The 17,142-nt window shown below is 43.9% G+C and overlaps 1 protein-coding gene across 2 annotated transcripts in view; it reads right to left on the reverse strand.

The window, feature by feature from the left end:
- Positions 1-549: 549 nt before the first annotated feature.
- flnba (filamin B a) overlaps positions 550-17,142 on the reverse strand; it is a 78,156-nt gene continuing 61,563 nt past the window's right edge. Inside the window, exons 31-49 of one of the 2 annotated variants that reach the window (XM_074637358.1) lie at positions 16,906-17,095; positions 16,546-16,793; positions 15,302-15,370; positions 14,535-14,634; positions 13,947-14,087; positions 12,480-12,608; positions 11,722-11,895; positions 10,620-10,778; positions 10,095-10,298; positions 9,691-9,843; positions 9,287-9,409; positions 7,858-8,124; positions 7,115-7,252; positions 6,835-6,950; positions 4,355-4,487; positions 4,067-4,243; positions 3,712-3,930; positions 2,456-2,665; positions 550-2,342 (exon numbers count right to left, since the gene is read on the reverse strand). In XM_074637358.1, the coding sequence (XP_074493459.1) occupies positions 2,155-2,342; positions 2,456-2,665; positions 3,712-3,930; positions 4,067-4,243; positions 4,355-4,487; positions 6,835-6,950; positions 7,115-7,252; positions 7,858-8,124; positions 9,287-9,409; positions 9,691-9,843; positions 10,095-10,298; positions 10,620-10,778; positions 11,722-11,895; positions 12,480-12,608; positions 13,947-14,087; positions 14,535-14,634; positions 15,302-15,370; positions 16,546-16,793; positions 16,906-17,095 (3,138 nt within the window). In that variant the 3' untranslated portion in view covers positions 550-2,154. The remainder of the gene's footprint in view (positions 2,343-2,455; positions 2,666-3,711; positions 3,931-4,066; positions 4,244-4,354; positions 4,488-6,834; positions 6,951-7,114; positions 7,253-7,857; positions 8,125-9,286; positions 9,410-9,690; positions 9,844-10,094; positions 10,299-10,619; positions 10,779-11,721; positions 11,896-12,479; positions 12,609-13,946; positions 14,088-14,534; positions 14,635-15,301; positions 15,371-16,545; positions 16,794-16,905; positions 17,096-17,142) is intronic. The other variant, XM_074637366.1, reaches the window with a different exon arrangement.

Here is a 17,142-nt window from a genome sequence, read left to right on the forward strand (position 1 = left end):
CTTCACGTCGAAAGGGGCCAGTTAAGGTGGGTCGGGTATCTGATCAGGATGCCTCCTGGACGCCTCCCTTTGGAGGTTTTCCGGGCACATCCAACTGGTAGGAGGCCCCAAGGTACACCCAGAACCCGCTGGAGAGATTGAATATCTCAACTGGCCTGGGAACGCGATGGGGGGAACGCAGGGATACGACAGTACATGTGAGTCTCACAAGAGACATGCCGATCCATGGATGCATTTAGGGAAAGCATAGAGATGTAATGAGGTAAGGGGCAGGATAGAAATGTTTATTTTCTAAGTTAGATAGACATTATATCAACATTGTAGACTACAGTACCTCTCAGCGTTGGTAACGTGTCCTCACACTTCCTCTGAAAAACTGAGGTTACATATACATTGTTTATACGTACATCTGGCCCTTGATCATTCGTTTATCTTTTATATTTTAAGACAGAAAAGCATTCTACTGAAGATTCTGATTTCAAGAAGATTCAAGATTTCAGCACAGTAACAAAGAAATGTGATCCAGGAAAGGAAAGACTGACATCAATCTTCTTAATTCCAGTTGATTTTAATTATCAAATGTACATCATCTCAGGGTTTAGTTTCATATTAAAACACCCATTCCCTAATACAACATGAGAAGTTATTCATACCCCATACAAAAATCCTCTCATCCCTTAAGTATCAAAAGTAGCAATGATTAGGTAACAACATCCAGGTAAGACATACAGATAGATTCATCCAGATTTCTACAGGATACACAAATAAAACAATCTGACCTAATTTTCCAGCTCAGATCTGATTTTAATGTTATATTTTATTATTTCATGCAGTGATTGACTTGCGGTTTAAGTACAATCAAACACACGCACTGATTATCTCTGGTAGAGAAATACTGAGGATGATAGATGGGCTTTGATTAATATCAAATCTGAACTCTGGTCATTCAGCATCCCTACCATACTGTGATTTCTAATCTGTGCAGGCAGACGTGTAGCACATCAGAACTGAGCCACGAAGTTAAGTCAGATCTGTTCATGTGAAAAATACAGCTGAAGGAACAATAGAGAACAGCAATGAACCCAAAACTCTAGCACATAATTAAGTAGTCTGTTGTACAGTGCAGGAAACAGTAGTGTGAAGGCAGCTTGAACGGTCACTGATTCGCTATGGCAACATTATGTACTCATGGGATTCTGGGAGCTAAGAAATCAACAATAAACATCAGTAGTCGCGTACAGTTTGAAGTTTCCTGTCGGAGCGAGTGCAGTCCGTCCACACTTTAAAGAAACATCATACTGACAATCATACACAGAGAGTTCCAGTCTTCTTTTAATTGAGATGTTAAACCATTTTTTTTCGATCACAGCACTTCATAACTTTGTTGAGAAAAGGCAAATGACTCAGAGAAAATTGTAGGATTCAAAAAGATTCAGAAGCCGGTCACTGAGCTCCCTGGGACACAATAAATGTGTCTCCAAATTTTCATTTTGTTCCTGGCACTATGTAACCTGAAATTCCAGTTTTCTTTTTTTTCAAAGTTTGGCTCCACTTGTCTCAGTCCAAACTTTTTACAAATCTAGTTTTAACATTTTGGAAACACGCAGAGACACAAAGCTGTTACGTCTGTCGGGACATTCTCACCAACGAATGTCAAGTCTCCAATTTACCAATCAAGCATAAAAACTATCGTCAAGTGCAACAATATTCAACTGATAACTTCAGGGCAGCAAAAATCAATCAGATCATTTCTCCCTCTGTTTTCTTTACAGCTCCAGTTTTAGGCCAGATTATATTATCTTTTACCATTTTGCGTCCCTGATTCACTGCAGAAAAAAGTGTCCAACTAACAGAGTACCGAGTCTCCAATTCTTTTTCTCTCCCCTTAAAATTGTAGTTTTTTGTTTAGTGTTTTAAACGTCTGACTTTGTTTAATTTTTTGAAGAGCAGTTTGAAAAACAAGTAAATCAACTGTCAGAGCAGAACATCCTTTATACTTATGACTTAAACTGAACACATCTGAAAGCAAAATGTATACATACCTTTGTTAAGCACCTTGTACATTGGACAAGTAATTTGCAGTGCAACTAATGTGTCCACTCAAACAGGGATGCAAAATGGTTCAGAAGGAGTGACGACGGGTTTGTAGGTGCATTATGGGACGGAGACCTGGAAGGGGGAGCCTGGGATGTGGTCCTCGCCCCACTTGACCACCAAGATGTAGTTGCCCCGCTCCCTCAGCATGTAGCTCACGTTGTACTGCAGGTTGCCCAAGTGTTTGACCAGAACCTCCTCACAGGGGACCTGAGGACCGGCCACACCTACCAGGAGCATGTTCTTACCTGGGAAGAAGAGGGGTAGGGGAAATCAGTGTTATGAAAACGTGTTATGATTTGTTCACGTAAACTCTTACAGGTCAACAGTGAGGTCATGTGGTGGGTGGAGTCTTCCTTACCGGCCTTGCTGCAGTCGAGGGTGAAGTTGCCTCTCTGGCCCACGAAGGCCTTGCTGAGGCCGGCACCTCGGCTCTGCACCTTGCTGGCGTCAGAGTCGGCAAACCTGGGCATGGCACTCTGGGCGAAGCTGCTGTTAGACGCCCTTATTGCTGGATCCACCGTCAGGGTCGACGTCTCGCTGGCGTTGGTTACATTCACAAGCCGAGCACCTAGGAGAGGGGAAAAAATCAGGTATGATAATTTTTAATAAATCTTATTGAGGTAGCTGCTCAAATATGAATTAATATTCTGTTACTGTAATGCCTATTTCTCTCCTCAAATGTTTTCAGAAACATCTTGTAGCTCTCTGGAACCTACTGTTGAGCTGTATAATGAGAAAGTTTGTGACCCGGCAGCCCTGTTAAGATCAGTTGAAGAAAATACCAAGCACTGTCCACCAGCCGGAGCACAGCCAATAGGAACGCTCTCTCTCTGAAATGACCTGTAATTGGTCAAAGTCTCCCGTCACAGGCTAGATTATTTTAAAGCCTGAAAAGCAGAAGTCTAGTTTGTTTTGTTATTATGGAATTTTTGCCCAAAGATGCCAAAAACTTCCTGCCTACTGCTGCTTTAAAGCCGGCCTCATCAGCTCCTACTTTAGTTGCTCTCCTTCATTTCCTAGAATGCAATTTGACAAGCCACAATGAACCTACCAGAACTTACTGTATCTAGTCCTTTGTTGTTTATGTAGGTGGAGGAAAACACAGTGAAATTTAGCCTCTGCATTTAACCCATCCTAGTATTAGGAGCAGTGGGCAGCTACTATACAGCGCCTGGGGAGCAGTTTGGGTGTCCGGTGCCTTGCGCAAGGGCACCTCAGCATTGCGCTGCACTCCGTACTTGGTCCGTGTGGGGACTTGAACCGTCAAACCTCCGGCTCCCAAACCAGGTCCCCACTGACTGAGCTACTGCGACCCAAAAAGCTATCAAGTAGATCTTTGAGTTTAGATTATTTTGACACCCATTTGGTATTATATTAAATGGTAATAAATATATTTTTTTTACATTTGAGAAGAAATAAGTCACTCATTAATTTACTGTGTATGTTTTAGACACATTTAGATTTTTCTGCTGTGAAACTGCATTGGAGCCAGTAAAAATATATGTTATACTAATTATCCACTGAAAGAATAATGCAGCTAACGACTAAACACAGCCGTTGATTTTACATACATAACTAACGACGGGTTTGTAGTGTCAGGTTATTACACTTTACCTGTGACTTTGGCCTTGAAGGGACTGCCATTGATGTGGTTCGGTCCTCCATATTTAATGCTGATCAGGTAGTTTCCAGGCGCCATGGGAGTGTACTGCACCTTGTAGCCCTCTGGAACCTCCTTGCAGTCCATCTTCACCTTGGACGGACCCTCGATGGTCACGGCCAAGGCCCCGGGGCCCGCCTTAGTGTTGTTAATGGTGAACTCTGACTGGTTACCTGCAAGATAAAAAAAACACAAATAAAAAACGCAGTGGTTGTCACAGTGTTCAGTCCTTTTGATAAACATACAAAACTTTCATTAAAATTATAATATATAAATATGATTTATTATACAGACAGACAGGTAACCCACCTGTCGTGCCTCTCTCCAGTCCAGCTCCATATGCTGACACCAGACCAGGCTCTCCTGTCTGTCCTGGTTCACCGACTCGGACCTGGAAAGGACTTCCTGGGATGTGAGAGCCATTGAACTTGACGTCGATGGTGTGGACACCATTCTCCCTGGGGATGAACCGGATAGCGTACTTGTCTGGAGGACGAGACAGATGATTTGGTTACCAGAGGTCCCAATATCTGGCTTCTTTAGACCTCCTTAAGTCGCCTTCAAGTTGCCTTGAAAACACTTAAAACACACACAGACCTTTTTCCAGCTCAGTGACGACACACTCCTCCAGAGCTCCAGAGGGGCTGTGGACTTTGGCCTCCATCTTGCCCTGCGCTCCGTTCAGACGCACCGCAAAGGATGCTGGGTGATTCACCTTCAAACCAGACTCCTACCGAGGTCGGACACACGTGGAGAGTTTCACAACAGGAGACAACAGGGTAACACTTTTACAGGGTAAAACGCACTCACTTTTAATTAGAAAGTGAAGTTCTACAAACAAAATGCTGTTTTCTCTGTTTGCTGTAGTTCTACCATTTATCTCCATGTTTTTTACTGACTGTCTTCTACTCTTACCTGAGCTCCTGTTGGTGCAGCTTCAGCAGACAGAGGCAGACAGCCACAGAGTTAAAACGCAGAGTTAAACACATTGACACTGCGCTACAGTCTTTCAGTGTTATAGTACAGTCTTTAAAATGTCGTAAACCTTGGCAGATTTACTGAGTACTTCCTTAAGGATAAAGTATGTACTGAGTGGGACATCTTACAGTGTTAGTGCTCTTTGGTGGACAAACTATGTAATGGGGACATCTGCCCCGGTTTGGCTATCGTTTGAGATCTCTCAGTACTAGTGTGCACACCAAAACAGTATTTTTTTTGTGTACCTTACTTTGAGTAATAATATAATATATACAATTTCTATAATATAATACAATAAATGATTTCTACAATCATTTTACAAAAGAAGCCAAAGTTCTATCATATATTTATAATAGAATAAAATGTAGTATAATAATTGATTACAGTATTGTATGTTGAAAGAGAAGCAACAGTACAAGAATTTTGACGAGATAAAATTGGCAAAATTTTGCTGTAATCTGATCAAAGAATACTTTTTAAAATTTTGAAACTGACCAGACATTTAACGGCATTGGATGTTTCACTGTTTTAGATCATCTGCGCCATTTCCATTATTGAAGCTCAATACCTAAACCTATTTATAGTATTATGTCATGTTAAATAACGATAAAGTTATATATCATGATATAGTAAATAGAAATTCAATTAAGAAACTGTTCATGACACCCCGATGAGTATGTTTTTGGTTAATATGTAAAAATCGTGTAAATCTGGTTTTGCCATAAAGCTAAATTGATTTGCATAAATGACCCACAGTGGCTAAATATTAAAGGGATAGAGACATCCCATCTTCTCACTAAGACAGCAGTACTCCCTCTGTTGACTGTACTATAACACTCAGATTTAACTAACACATGAGAGCGTTGCACACTGAACAGAGAAGAGGTTCGTCTACAGACAAACTACAGCAGGAGGTCTGCTGTGGCCCGCCTCTGTCTGCTGTAGCTAGGCAACCAGGGAGCTGATGATGCTGAAGAAGATGATGGTGCTGTTAAAAGCCTTTAAATGAAACACAAGAGAAACACCAGCAGTTTCACACCAGACAGAGGAGGGATGACCAGAGCCAGGCAAACGGTCCAGAGAGGGAAGCTTTCCTCACCAAATGTAATATGAATATTTGAGGATTAATCCTCTTCCTCTAGTAATAACACCATCATAACAAAATGCCATGAAAAGTAAGGCTGCACAATATATGTTTTTTTTTTTTTTTAACATCACCTTGATGTCAACTTGCGCAATAAACACATCGCAAAAGACTGCGATATTGCACTTTGAACAATGTATTAAATTACATCCCGTCTGTAGGCACTATTTTGCTGCAAACTCTCTGGCCAATCAGACAGCGCCCTCGCCGTTGGGTATCGTCTGATTGGTGAGAATCTGCACGCATGAGAGTGAGGTTGATTAGACTACCGCTGCCGTACTACTCTGCATGGTTGAAGGAATCTCTCTCAGGCTAATATGTGAACTTCACACAGAATCGGTGTGTTTGCCTGGCCGTGGTCACATCCATGAGGCCAGTTGCATAAAGAATCAAGATTTTAACACTTTAACTTGAATATCTGTACAAATGCAAGGGTTCGACTGATATGGGCTATTTAAGGGTTTTGCTTAGCTTAATGTTATAATATATTTTCTCAATGGTAATATAATGGTGTAATATCTTATTTTTTTTTAATAAGAAACTAATCTAAAAAGTGTTAAGTCTCAAAAGTACTTTCTTCTTGTTCCAGTGGAATAATCTCAGAAAATATGTTTACACTATCATTAATAAACATTACAGCTCACTGATGTACAGAAACTCAACTTTGAACTGTGTTGAGTTTTAGAACATCTCAAGTGGGATTTGGGAGCTAAAATCAGTGAGTAGGGGCTTTAGAGTGGATTTCAGTACAGTATAGTTTTTAAGCTGCAGCTACAGTGATTACTTGTTAATAAACATGAACCCAAACCAGTCGAACCATCACACCCAGTTCATCTCCTCTGTATGGAGTAAAATCTATATTTGCGTTTGATGTCCCATTTTTATGCAACTGTGCCCCAGAGCCCTTCAGCAAGGCAGGGCCGGCTGGGTGTGGAGGTGTCTCCTCATGCCTCACCTGAAGGCCGGTAACAGTGAGGCGGCGAGCGTCGTTCGCTGGAGCGACAACGGGAACCAGGTAGGGGCTGTCAGGTATGTGCTGGTCGTTAAACTTCACCGAAATCTCATAATCACCTGGAGAGGAGGAGGTGGGAATGTAAGTAAGAGAGTCAAAGATACAAAGATGCATCAACTATCAGGGTGAACTGTGTGTGTGTGTGTGTGTGTGTGTGTGTGTGTGTGTGTGTGTGTGTGTGTGTGTGTGTGTGTGTGTGTGTGTGCGTGTGTGTTTTCTCTACCGGGGTCCTGAGCGATGTAAGAGACGCCGCAGGATCCATCTTTGCGGTCGTCGAAGGAGATCTCCGCCCTGCTGGGTCCCTCCACGGCAATGGACAGACCGCCGGCACCCGCCTCCCTCGTCCAGATACTGAACTCAGCTGGAGAGAGAGAGATGGAGAGGGAGAGGGAGAGGATATAAGAAAACTGCAAATCCCCATTACACAGACTTCTTTCTTACAGGTGAGTCCAGGTCTTCTCTGTAGTAGATGGAGCAATACCACTACATGTGGTTGTGATCCTATATGCATTGATACATACTCTGTGGCACAAAGTCCCCTTTTGTTCCTACAGAAGATCTAAATCTTTAAAAATGGCTCACAAATAGATTTTTTTTTTTTTTTTTTTTTTTAAACTCAATAATTTCCTAAAACAGCTTTTAGCAAACATTACTCAATCAGGAGGGAACTATTTGCTAACATGTCACCCAGTGCATCAGTGTGGCTCATTGATGTGTGTTTAATACTTTTTGGACAACAATGGAACTCAGAGGAAGAAGATACATCAGGCTTTGGATACACAGACAATACTTGTAGATCAGTTCATTGTTAGTTTTAGTCTTTTCATGGAGTTTGTTGACAGTAACTAAAGAATATCACCAGACTGATCCTTGTAGATCAAGCATGTAGCTCTGATGGGAAGGTGAGGGTTAGGAAGGAGGGAATGCATGTCCCCTTAAGAATGATGTGTGTGTGTGTATGTGTACCTGGCTCTCCTGCCTGTGCTCCCTCCAGTCCCGGACCTCCTGCTCTCACCTTGGCGGCCCCGCCCTCTCCCAGCGGCCCCACAGTGAACTGGAAGGGGCTGCCCGGCACGTGCATGCCCCTGTACTTCACACTCACACTGTGCACACCCATCTCTGTGGGCACGAAGCGCACACAGTAGGTGTCGTTACCCACGGCGACCAGTTCGGCAGGCTGACGGGCTCCAGAGGGGGAAGTGACCTCAGCAGTGACGTCCTGCATGTCGATCGCTGCAAAGACAGAGTTTTATTACTATTTTTTTAAAAAGCTAAAATAAACTGAATTTGAAAGAGTGAAGAGAGAAGGAGACGACAAGGAGGAGAGAAATAAAAAGCAGCTGCATCTTGATAAAGCATGTTATGTTGCAAACCTTGTGCTGACAACCCAGCCCATATTTTTTTCCCAGGGCTACAACGCACCCTCCACCCTGGCACCGCCCACCGAGCAGCGGGCATTAACGACCCAGACACCCCTCGCTGCCCTCATCCCCCCTGCCAGCACCAGACCGGAGAGGCCGGAGATGAGGCGCACGTGCCTAGGGGAGAGGCTCTGATCCTGGGCAACGGCAGAGGAATGAGTCCTGCAACCGCTGGATCTTCCCGACCACCAGAGGGAGCAGTAGGAGCGGGAGGAGGTGTGAGAGAGGAGCTGCCGAGACAAGGACAGGAGGAACCAGCTCACTGGAGGAAGAAGAGGATGAACAGGGGGAGGAGGATGAAGAGGTGGAGAAAGAAGAGAGGAATGATTGGAGACAGGGACAGAGGAGGAGAAAGTAAGGAGAAGCTGAGGAGGAAAAGAGGGAGACATGATGGAGAAGAGAGAAGAAAAGAAAGAAACAAGAAGAGAAACCATGAGACAGAAAGAAAAAATACAGAAGAAAGGCAGAAATGTAAAAATACAGAAAGAAAAGAAAGAAGGAGAGGGAAGCAGAGTGAGACAAAGGGAAGGATGGAAGAAAAGGGAAAGAAAGAAAAGAGATCAAGAAAGGACAAAGCTGACACAGACTACAGTCTACAGAACAGCAGTAAGAAACAATACAGAAACCAGAGGAACGTCAGAGCTTCAGACAGGAAACTGTTTTAGAAGAGGAGGAAGAGCAGCTCTGATGAAGCAGGGTGCTTTCAGTCTGAACGTCATCTCCAGGTTTCAGCCGGACAGTGACGGTCTGGACATATCGAGGTTTAACGAGGTTTAATGAGTACCTGAAGGCTTTTTCATTGACAAATCAACCAAACACCCACTGATGTTACCGTTCGAGATGTTTACAGGTGATGGATTAGACCAAAGCCACGTCTGCGGCCATCCCGACAGTCCGATCAGGAGCCTTCAGATTAGTGAAGAAAGTGCGTGTGTATGTGTGTGTGTGTGTGTGTGTGTGTGTGTGTACTGTACCTGGTATCTTCAGGCTGAGGTCACACACACTCCCCACGCTGGCAACAGACGCCGCCTTCTGTCGTCGGGTGATGCTCTCCCGGATACGACCCTCTCCCGTCACCCGCACTGTGAACGGACTTCCTGTTGATAAACAAACACACCTTCAGTTATTTGTCTGAAAGTATGTATCCCATTAAACTGCTGGATGCAAAATGGCTCCAACTTTACTGAAAAGTGAAGTTAGTTTTGGTAACAGTCCAACGGGGCCCTTTTGGAAGCACTTTTTTTTATTTGCAGATGATCCGACTTGGAGTCTGAAGGAAACGTTAGTCTTTAAATATAGTTGACTGCCTTAAATCTGTGTGCTCCAGTGTGTTTTGGACCTGCTCTCTGAGTGGACTAAAAACATTGTCTGTTGTTACCTGGGACGTGTTCCTCTGCGAAGCGGATTGAGACAATGTAGTTTCCTGGTTCAGTAGGACAGTAGGTGACTCTACACGTCCCGTCCTCCATGTCCTCCGTCTGGATGTCCACCTTACTGGGACCTTCAATGGCTAGAGCCAGGCCGCCATAACCTGCACAAACACACACACAGATATATGAAGCTAACACTGGCTTGCTAACGGCAGAAACTAGCAGCTGTCCGACTTTTTCATGATGTTATCGTGTACCTTAATTTCAGCAATTAACTTGGTGAATACAATATTATTACAGTAGTGTAAGCAATAACATTACTGGTAAAAGGCTTTAAGTTTATATCAAACACAAAAAAAAGGCTTTCAAATCGTTAAACACAGCTGTGGTGGTTGAAGCCCTCCATACTGACCGGCCTCCCTCGTGTCAACCACGAAGCTGGAGTTGTTGAAGGTGGTTCCCTGGGTGAGGCCGTCGCCTTGAGCTTTGACTTGGCTGGCGTCGCCGATCTCAGACTGGACAACCATGATGGTGATGGGACTGTTGGCGACGTGACGGCCGTTCTTCAGGATGCTGACCTTGTGTTCGCCCACCTCCCGGGGGATGAAGGAGATACCTGGGAGGAGGAGAGAGGAGGTAGAAGGATTGAAGAGATGAGGGAAGTGGGGAAACATGGAGGAGAGGAAGGACAGGAAACAGAAGGGGGGAGGATGAAAGGAGAAGGGGATGAGGAAGACAAGAGAAAGGAAAGGAAGGAGAGAGAGGAAACAAAAGCAAACATATGGAGAAGGAAGGAGGAAGAAGGAAAAGGGGAGAGAAAAAAGAAGAAGAGGAAGGAGGGAGATAGAGGAAGGGGGGTTAATAGAGAATGAGCAATGTGGAGAGAAATAATGTTTATATTTATGTGTGCGTGTTTATTTGTGTGTGTGTGTGTTACCGATGTGGTTGTTGGCCAGCCTCTTCAGCAGGCAGGGCTCGTCACGGCCGGATGGCGCTTTGATGCTGGCGGACAACACGCTCAGGTCTGTCTCATTAATGTCCAGAGAGAAATCTGCCGCCGAGCCCAGTTTGACCTGAGAGCGCCGCTGGTTGTCCTCTGAAACGCACACAAACACACAGAGAAGTAAGACACCACTGTGGACATGGAGCTGAACCGAGCCATTAAACATTATGTCGGTTATGAACTTAGTGAATCAACATCTGCCTTTTACTAAATTACAACGACAACCTCTTTTGTTTAAATAAAAATACTAGGGCTGTCAAAGTTAACGCGTTAGTGCCGTTGAAACAAATTTGCATTAATTTTTTTAACGCATTAACGTAAACGTATCATATGAAACAAAAAAAAACTTAAGGAATCCATTTGTACCAACCATGTCATACTAGCTTGTTGCGAAGGAAGTTAAATAACGCGCCAAAGTTACGCTAAATTTTGGCGAGGAAAAACGGTCATGTCCATTTTCAAAGGGCTGAAAATGGGTTCTATGGGTACCCACGAGTCTCCCCTTTACAGACATGCCCACTTTATGATAATCACATGCAGTTTGGGGCAAGTCATAGTCAAGTCAGCACACTGACACACTGACAGCTGTTGTTGCCTGTTGGGCTGCAGTTTGCCATGTTATGATTTGAGCATATTCTTTATGCCAAATGTACCTGTGGTGGTTTCTGGACAATATTTGTCGTTGTGATGTGTTGTTAATTGATTTCCAATAATAAATATATACATACATTTGCATAAAGCAGCACATTTGCCCACTCCCATGTTGATAAGAACATTAAACAATTGACAAATCTCCCTTTAAGGTACATTTTGAACAGATAAAAAATGTCAGATAAATTTAGGATTAATCGCGATTAACTATTTTAATTGATTGACAGCCCTAAAAAATACATTTGGAGGGTAGAAATGAGAATAAAAGACTTTTTATTATAAAGGATTTGTTTTCCAGTGCTCCTGTAAAGGCTCTGGATTATAGATCATTAATAATCTGCCTGTTCATGCATCAGTGTCCGCGTGTGTTGGCGTGAAGTCTGACCGGTGATCCTGGCGGTGAACGGGCTGCCCTCGATGTGCTTGGTGTTGTATTTGACCAGAATGTTGTAGTCTCCGGGCAGAGTGGGCACGTAGCTGACGCTGCACGTCCCGTCCTTGTTGTCCACACAGCTGATGTCAGCTTTGGATGGACCCTCGATGGCCAAGTCCAGACCCCCTGGATGGACAGATGGACAGGTTGTATTTGAAACAAGATGTTATCACTGATTTACTAAAAATAAAACCCTTGTTCCATAAACACTGATATGCTTCTTCCTCTTTTTACTGCTACAATATTGCCATGACAAACACTAGTACTGCAAATATTGTCACTTCTACTGCTACAAATACTACTATAACAGCTTTTGTACTGGAACAATGAGTCCATTAGTCAACAGACAGAAAATTAATCAACACAATTCTGTCATGTATCCAGAAAAAAATAGCAAACATGTATTGTTTCCAAAAAATCTTGTTTACTGAAAGACTTCCAATTTTGGAAAACGGTGTGCACAGCGGTCTGTCCTTTTTGATACAAAAAAAAAAGAAAGAGTGCGATTTCCTCAAATTCTTGAGGCTTCAGTATTATTGATACCAATTCTGTTGCAGCCACAAATGTGTAACTTTTACAACAAATGCCATGATGACAAAAAAAACGATTGCAACCCAACACCACTATGACAAATGCCGTCATCACAGCTCCTTCTGCTGTCACCAGAATAACTAGCAGCTCTGCTCCTCCTCCTCCTGTAGCTAACGTACCTTCAGAGGCGTCCTCTGTGAAGACGGTGAACGTGGCCGTCTTGTTGGCGACGCCGTAGCTCAGACCAGGACCGTAGGCTGAGACATTGGGACTACTGGCGTTGTTCACATAGAACTGAAGAGGAGACTCTGCAACACACAAACATCAGTAGAACAAAAAGCATTAAAACTAAAAGGTGAAGTAGTCCTCCGTCTACATCCTTCAGTGTACTTTTGGTCTGGGTCTGTTTTTCCTGGACTCCTTTTTTCCAATGAAGGGAAATCTTAATGCTACAGTTCCTCTAACTTTTGGTGAAGGTCTTCTCCTGTTTCAACATGACGATGCCCCCATCATATGTACACAAAGCCAGCTCCATAAAGAAATGGTTTTCAAAGTCTGGTGTGTAAGAATTTGACTGGTCTGCACAAAGCCCTGACCTCAACCCCATCCAACACCTTTGGAATGAACTGGAACGTGGACTGTGAGCCAGACCTGATCACCCAACATCAGTGTTGAACCTCACTGATGCTCTTGTGGCTAAATTGGAGTAAGTCCCCGAAACCAGGTTACAAAATCTAGAGGAAAACCCTCCCAGAAGAGTGGAGGCTGTTACAGCAGCAGATTAACGCCCACGGTGTTTGAATCACATGTTCTAGTGTCTCATGTGGCTTGAATGGTCACATGTTCACACACTTTTGACCATGTACTCTGGGGTGGATTAATGCACAGGCTGGCCTAGGCTGCAGCCTAGGGGCCCCACGTTTGCAAGGGCCCTGGATTGGCCAGATTATTTTTAATTATTTAAATTTACTTCAGAGAAAAAAAAATCTTTACCCTATTTACCCATAAGAAAATAAATTTAAAAGTAGCTGATTGAGTAGGCCCCATGATGTGGCTAGGTTCATAAGGTCAATTTTGTTTTCAAATAATACATCACTGATACTAGCCAGAATAAGAAAAAGCACTGAAAGCGACTGAAAGAACACTGTGACCAAGATCGACTAAAGAAAATCCCTAAATTTACTAGATATTTAAAGGCTGTCTCAATGTGTGTATGCCAATGCCCAACGAGTGTGTACGTGTGGGCCGTGTAATATTCCTAGCATGCTTTTACACATGGCACCAAATTACTTTTTTTCTGGTAATGTTAATCATTGATCATCCTTCTGATGTTTAATGATAATAATGGTGATTGATTGAGCTATCGATATGCAAATGGATGTTTAAGGGCGTTTCAACATTCATTTATGGCTAACTGTGGGAGTGGAAGTGAGGCTTGAGCACGCTTGCGATCAGCTCCACAATGATTGAGATTTATAAAACAGAATCAGGTTTACGTGCGGCTATTTATAAATCTGCCGAAAAGAATGCGTATGTAAATTTCTGTCTTTGCGCGTACACATAATTTTAGTCGGGAATCTACACAGATGTCTATATTTCATCTTTCTAACCAACCCTGATCATGAGATCTGTGTATGGGTGCTGACCTGGGATATGTGTGCCGTTGTATTTGATGTGCATCTCGTGCAGGCCGGCCTCAGTGGGTGAGTACTGCACTGTGACCGTCCCGTCCTGGTTGTCTGAGATCACCGGCTGAGCTGATTTACCTGAAGGCATCAGCACCTCACCTGAGAGAGAGACAGTTAGAGACACATGTAAATATTCTTTGCCTATTTCCATTTGACTTTTGTCTTATTATTAGGTTTAAAAAAGTTGTATTTTATGTATGTATTATATGTGTACAGCATGGCTCTGGGAAAGTAGGAAAAATTGTAAAATTACCCCAACACTGCTGTATCTCTACACTAACTCTTCAACCAAATCACACACATTTAGGCTATTCTAATTGATCTTCTTTTGATAACTAATGTAATATTGTTTCACTTCCATTCACTGAGCCTCCCCTGAAACCGTTTGGAGCCCCCTGATGGAAACCTCTGATCTAGCAGCATCATCAGGTGAAAATGTCAATTTGTTCAATACTTTGGAGTACGACTAAAACCTTCTAAACTAATGACATTCCCATCAGCCCCAGCTGTACTTCTGTACCAATGCTTCCCATCAGTCTCTCTCACCTGTGATTTCTCCCTTCCTGAATGAGAAAGGTATCACCATGTCGAACGGTCTGAAGCCGCTTCCGTTAATGCTGCTGCCGTCTCGCTCGCCTGATGTCACCTGGATGAAGACAGACACAGACAGACGTTATAACGAGTCTATTCAGCACCGAAAACAACTACCTGTCCGTCTCAGCGACCTGCATTAGAAAACATGCTGCTGCAACCAAGCCCCGGCCACACAGGGGCATCCTGGGAAGTGTAGTGCAATGGAGCAGAGAAGGAAAAGGAGAATGATGAGGAGGTGACTCTGTGATGCAGCCACAGTGATGAAGAGTGCACTGAGGAAGATGAGAAAGAGACACCACAACAAACCCCCTGGAGGAAAAAATAAATAAATCCTCAAACACCCGTAACCATAGCAACGCCTTCTGCAACACATCTCACAGACACCTGGGTTTTATCATTCCTGTTACATTGTTAGAAGTTTGTTTGCTGCGATCCCATTGGCTGAGACAAAAAGAGAAGCGATGACATGGAGGAAAAGCGGGCGAGCAAGAGAGAGGTGAAGTTTTAACCAGCAGCCACCTGCAAGAAAGGAGCAGTGTGTGTGTGTGTGTGTGTGTGTGTATTTGTTTGTGAGTTTTATGCAGTATGTGCCTATCATATGTTATGTTAAAGGGCAATTTCACCCAAATTACAAATACATATATGGCGTGTTTGAGCAAGTAAGCGTGTGTGTCTTTTCGAGTGTGTGTGTTTGTGTGTGTGTGTGTGTGTTGGGGTACCCCGTAGCCAGGTGTGGCCTTTTGCTGTGGAGTTGTCACCGCTTGGATTATGGGTACCTCATCAGTAGCCTGAAGACACGACAGTAAGGGTTAACATCTGACCTCACACACACAGACATACACACACACAGTCCTAATCCAGCCCCAACACACCGGCTCCATCCACTCCCTCTTTGTTTGTACGTACACATGGAGGTTTCTCTAGTTTAGGGACCAACGCAGGCCAGTTAGTGTGACAGGGAAGTGAAAATATACTGTGAGTCTACATCAATGTGGGTAACGGACACCTCGCTCTGTGGTGGAAGTACATTAAACCTGCAGTAGGCCGAATGTTTTTGGCATCATTGGGCAAAAATTTCATAATAACCTTTCAGCATATTGTAACTAAAGTGTTCTGAGAGGAAACCAGACTTCTGCACCTCCTCATGGCTCTGTTTTCAGGCTTTAGAAAATCTAGCCCGTGATGGGAGACTCTGGCCAATCACAGGTCATTTCAGAGAGAGAGCGTTCCTACTGGCTGTTCATTCAATGGAGGCAGCTGTCAATCGCTCGCATTGGCACATCACAGCTCGACTTTGTCTGTCTGTATGGCGTCTCCTGTGTGTGCTACGGGCATCAATTTGCATGTATTAAATGACATGATGTGTAGTGAAAGCAGCATGTAACCTGCTCTCCATCCATCTCCAAAATATACTTGAAGTATAAAAATATCCTTCAGGTCAAAACTTCGTCCGTGAAAGATGGCTGTGATGATAAAAATTGAGGCATAAGATGGACGACAGAAAAATGTCTGGGTGTAATATAATAATAATAATAATAATAACTTACTGGCTGAAAAAGCGAGGTGTCTCACAGTTTACCCGTTTGTTAACATCCTCCACCGCAGAGTGACTTTATGTGCAGTGACAGACTCTGGTGAAGGGCAAGTGTGTGGGGACTGGTTGGAAAAGTGCGACACACACAGGCTAACAGACAGACGTTTTGATGACATACACTGCTGTGGCAGCGTGGGTAAATCCTGGACTGTAAACTGAAGGCATGAGGTCAAATAGTTAATCTGAAACCAACTTAATTAATCAACCAAACTGTAATAAAGCCAAACACACGGAGATCTCCATCGGTCTACATGTCTTTGGGACGCTCTTCGGTTCAAAGCTGCAACAGATGACCATCTCGGCTTACGCGAACCCATTTTGGATCCCTAATTAGAGTGTAATGAACACTATTCTGCATCCCTCCCTCACCATGACTTTGAAGGGACTGCGTGGGATGTTTTCCCCTCCGAAGCGGACGTAGATGACGTAGTTCCCAGGCGCCGGCGCGGTGTAGTAGATGTCGAAGGTGCCGTCCTCGTTCTCCATCACTTCTGCCTCCACCTCGCTGCCGTCGGGCTGAACCACCACACAGCTCACCTTCCCCTTCCCAGCACCCTTAGCGTTCACCACCAGGCCCAGCTCCTCGCCGATGGCCACCGTGGGACCCACACCTGGACCTGGGGAGGGGGGTGGAGGACATTTTATTAGATTTGTTTATTCCCGTAAATGATTTTTAATGTTTCGTTTATTCATGTTTTCTGTGAGACATCATCAGCCGTGGTCCCGTACCGGTGACGGTGCACTTGCTGGCGTCTCCGGTTGCCGTGGCGCGAACTCTATAAGGCGAGGCGGGGATGTCGTCACCGCCGTACTTTATGATGATGGTGTACCGGCCCGCACGGTCGGGAATGTAAGACACCTGGTATGTACCGTCACCGTTGTCATCGATACTGGGCTGCTTAGGTTTACCATCCTGGTCCTGTAGTGGAAGGAGGAAGAAAGAAGGAAGGACAGAAAGTTTAGGTG

Source organism: Sebastes fasciatus, chromosome 1 (assembly GCF_043250625.1).
Source record: "Sebastes fasciatus isolate fSebFas1 chromosome 1, fSebFas1.pri, whole genome shotgun sequence".
NCBI classification, from domain to species: domain Eukaryota; kingdom Metazoa; phylum Chordata; class Actinopteri; order Perciformes; family Sebastidae; genus Sebastes; species Sebastes fasciatus.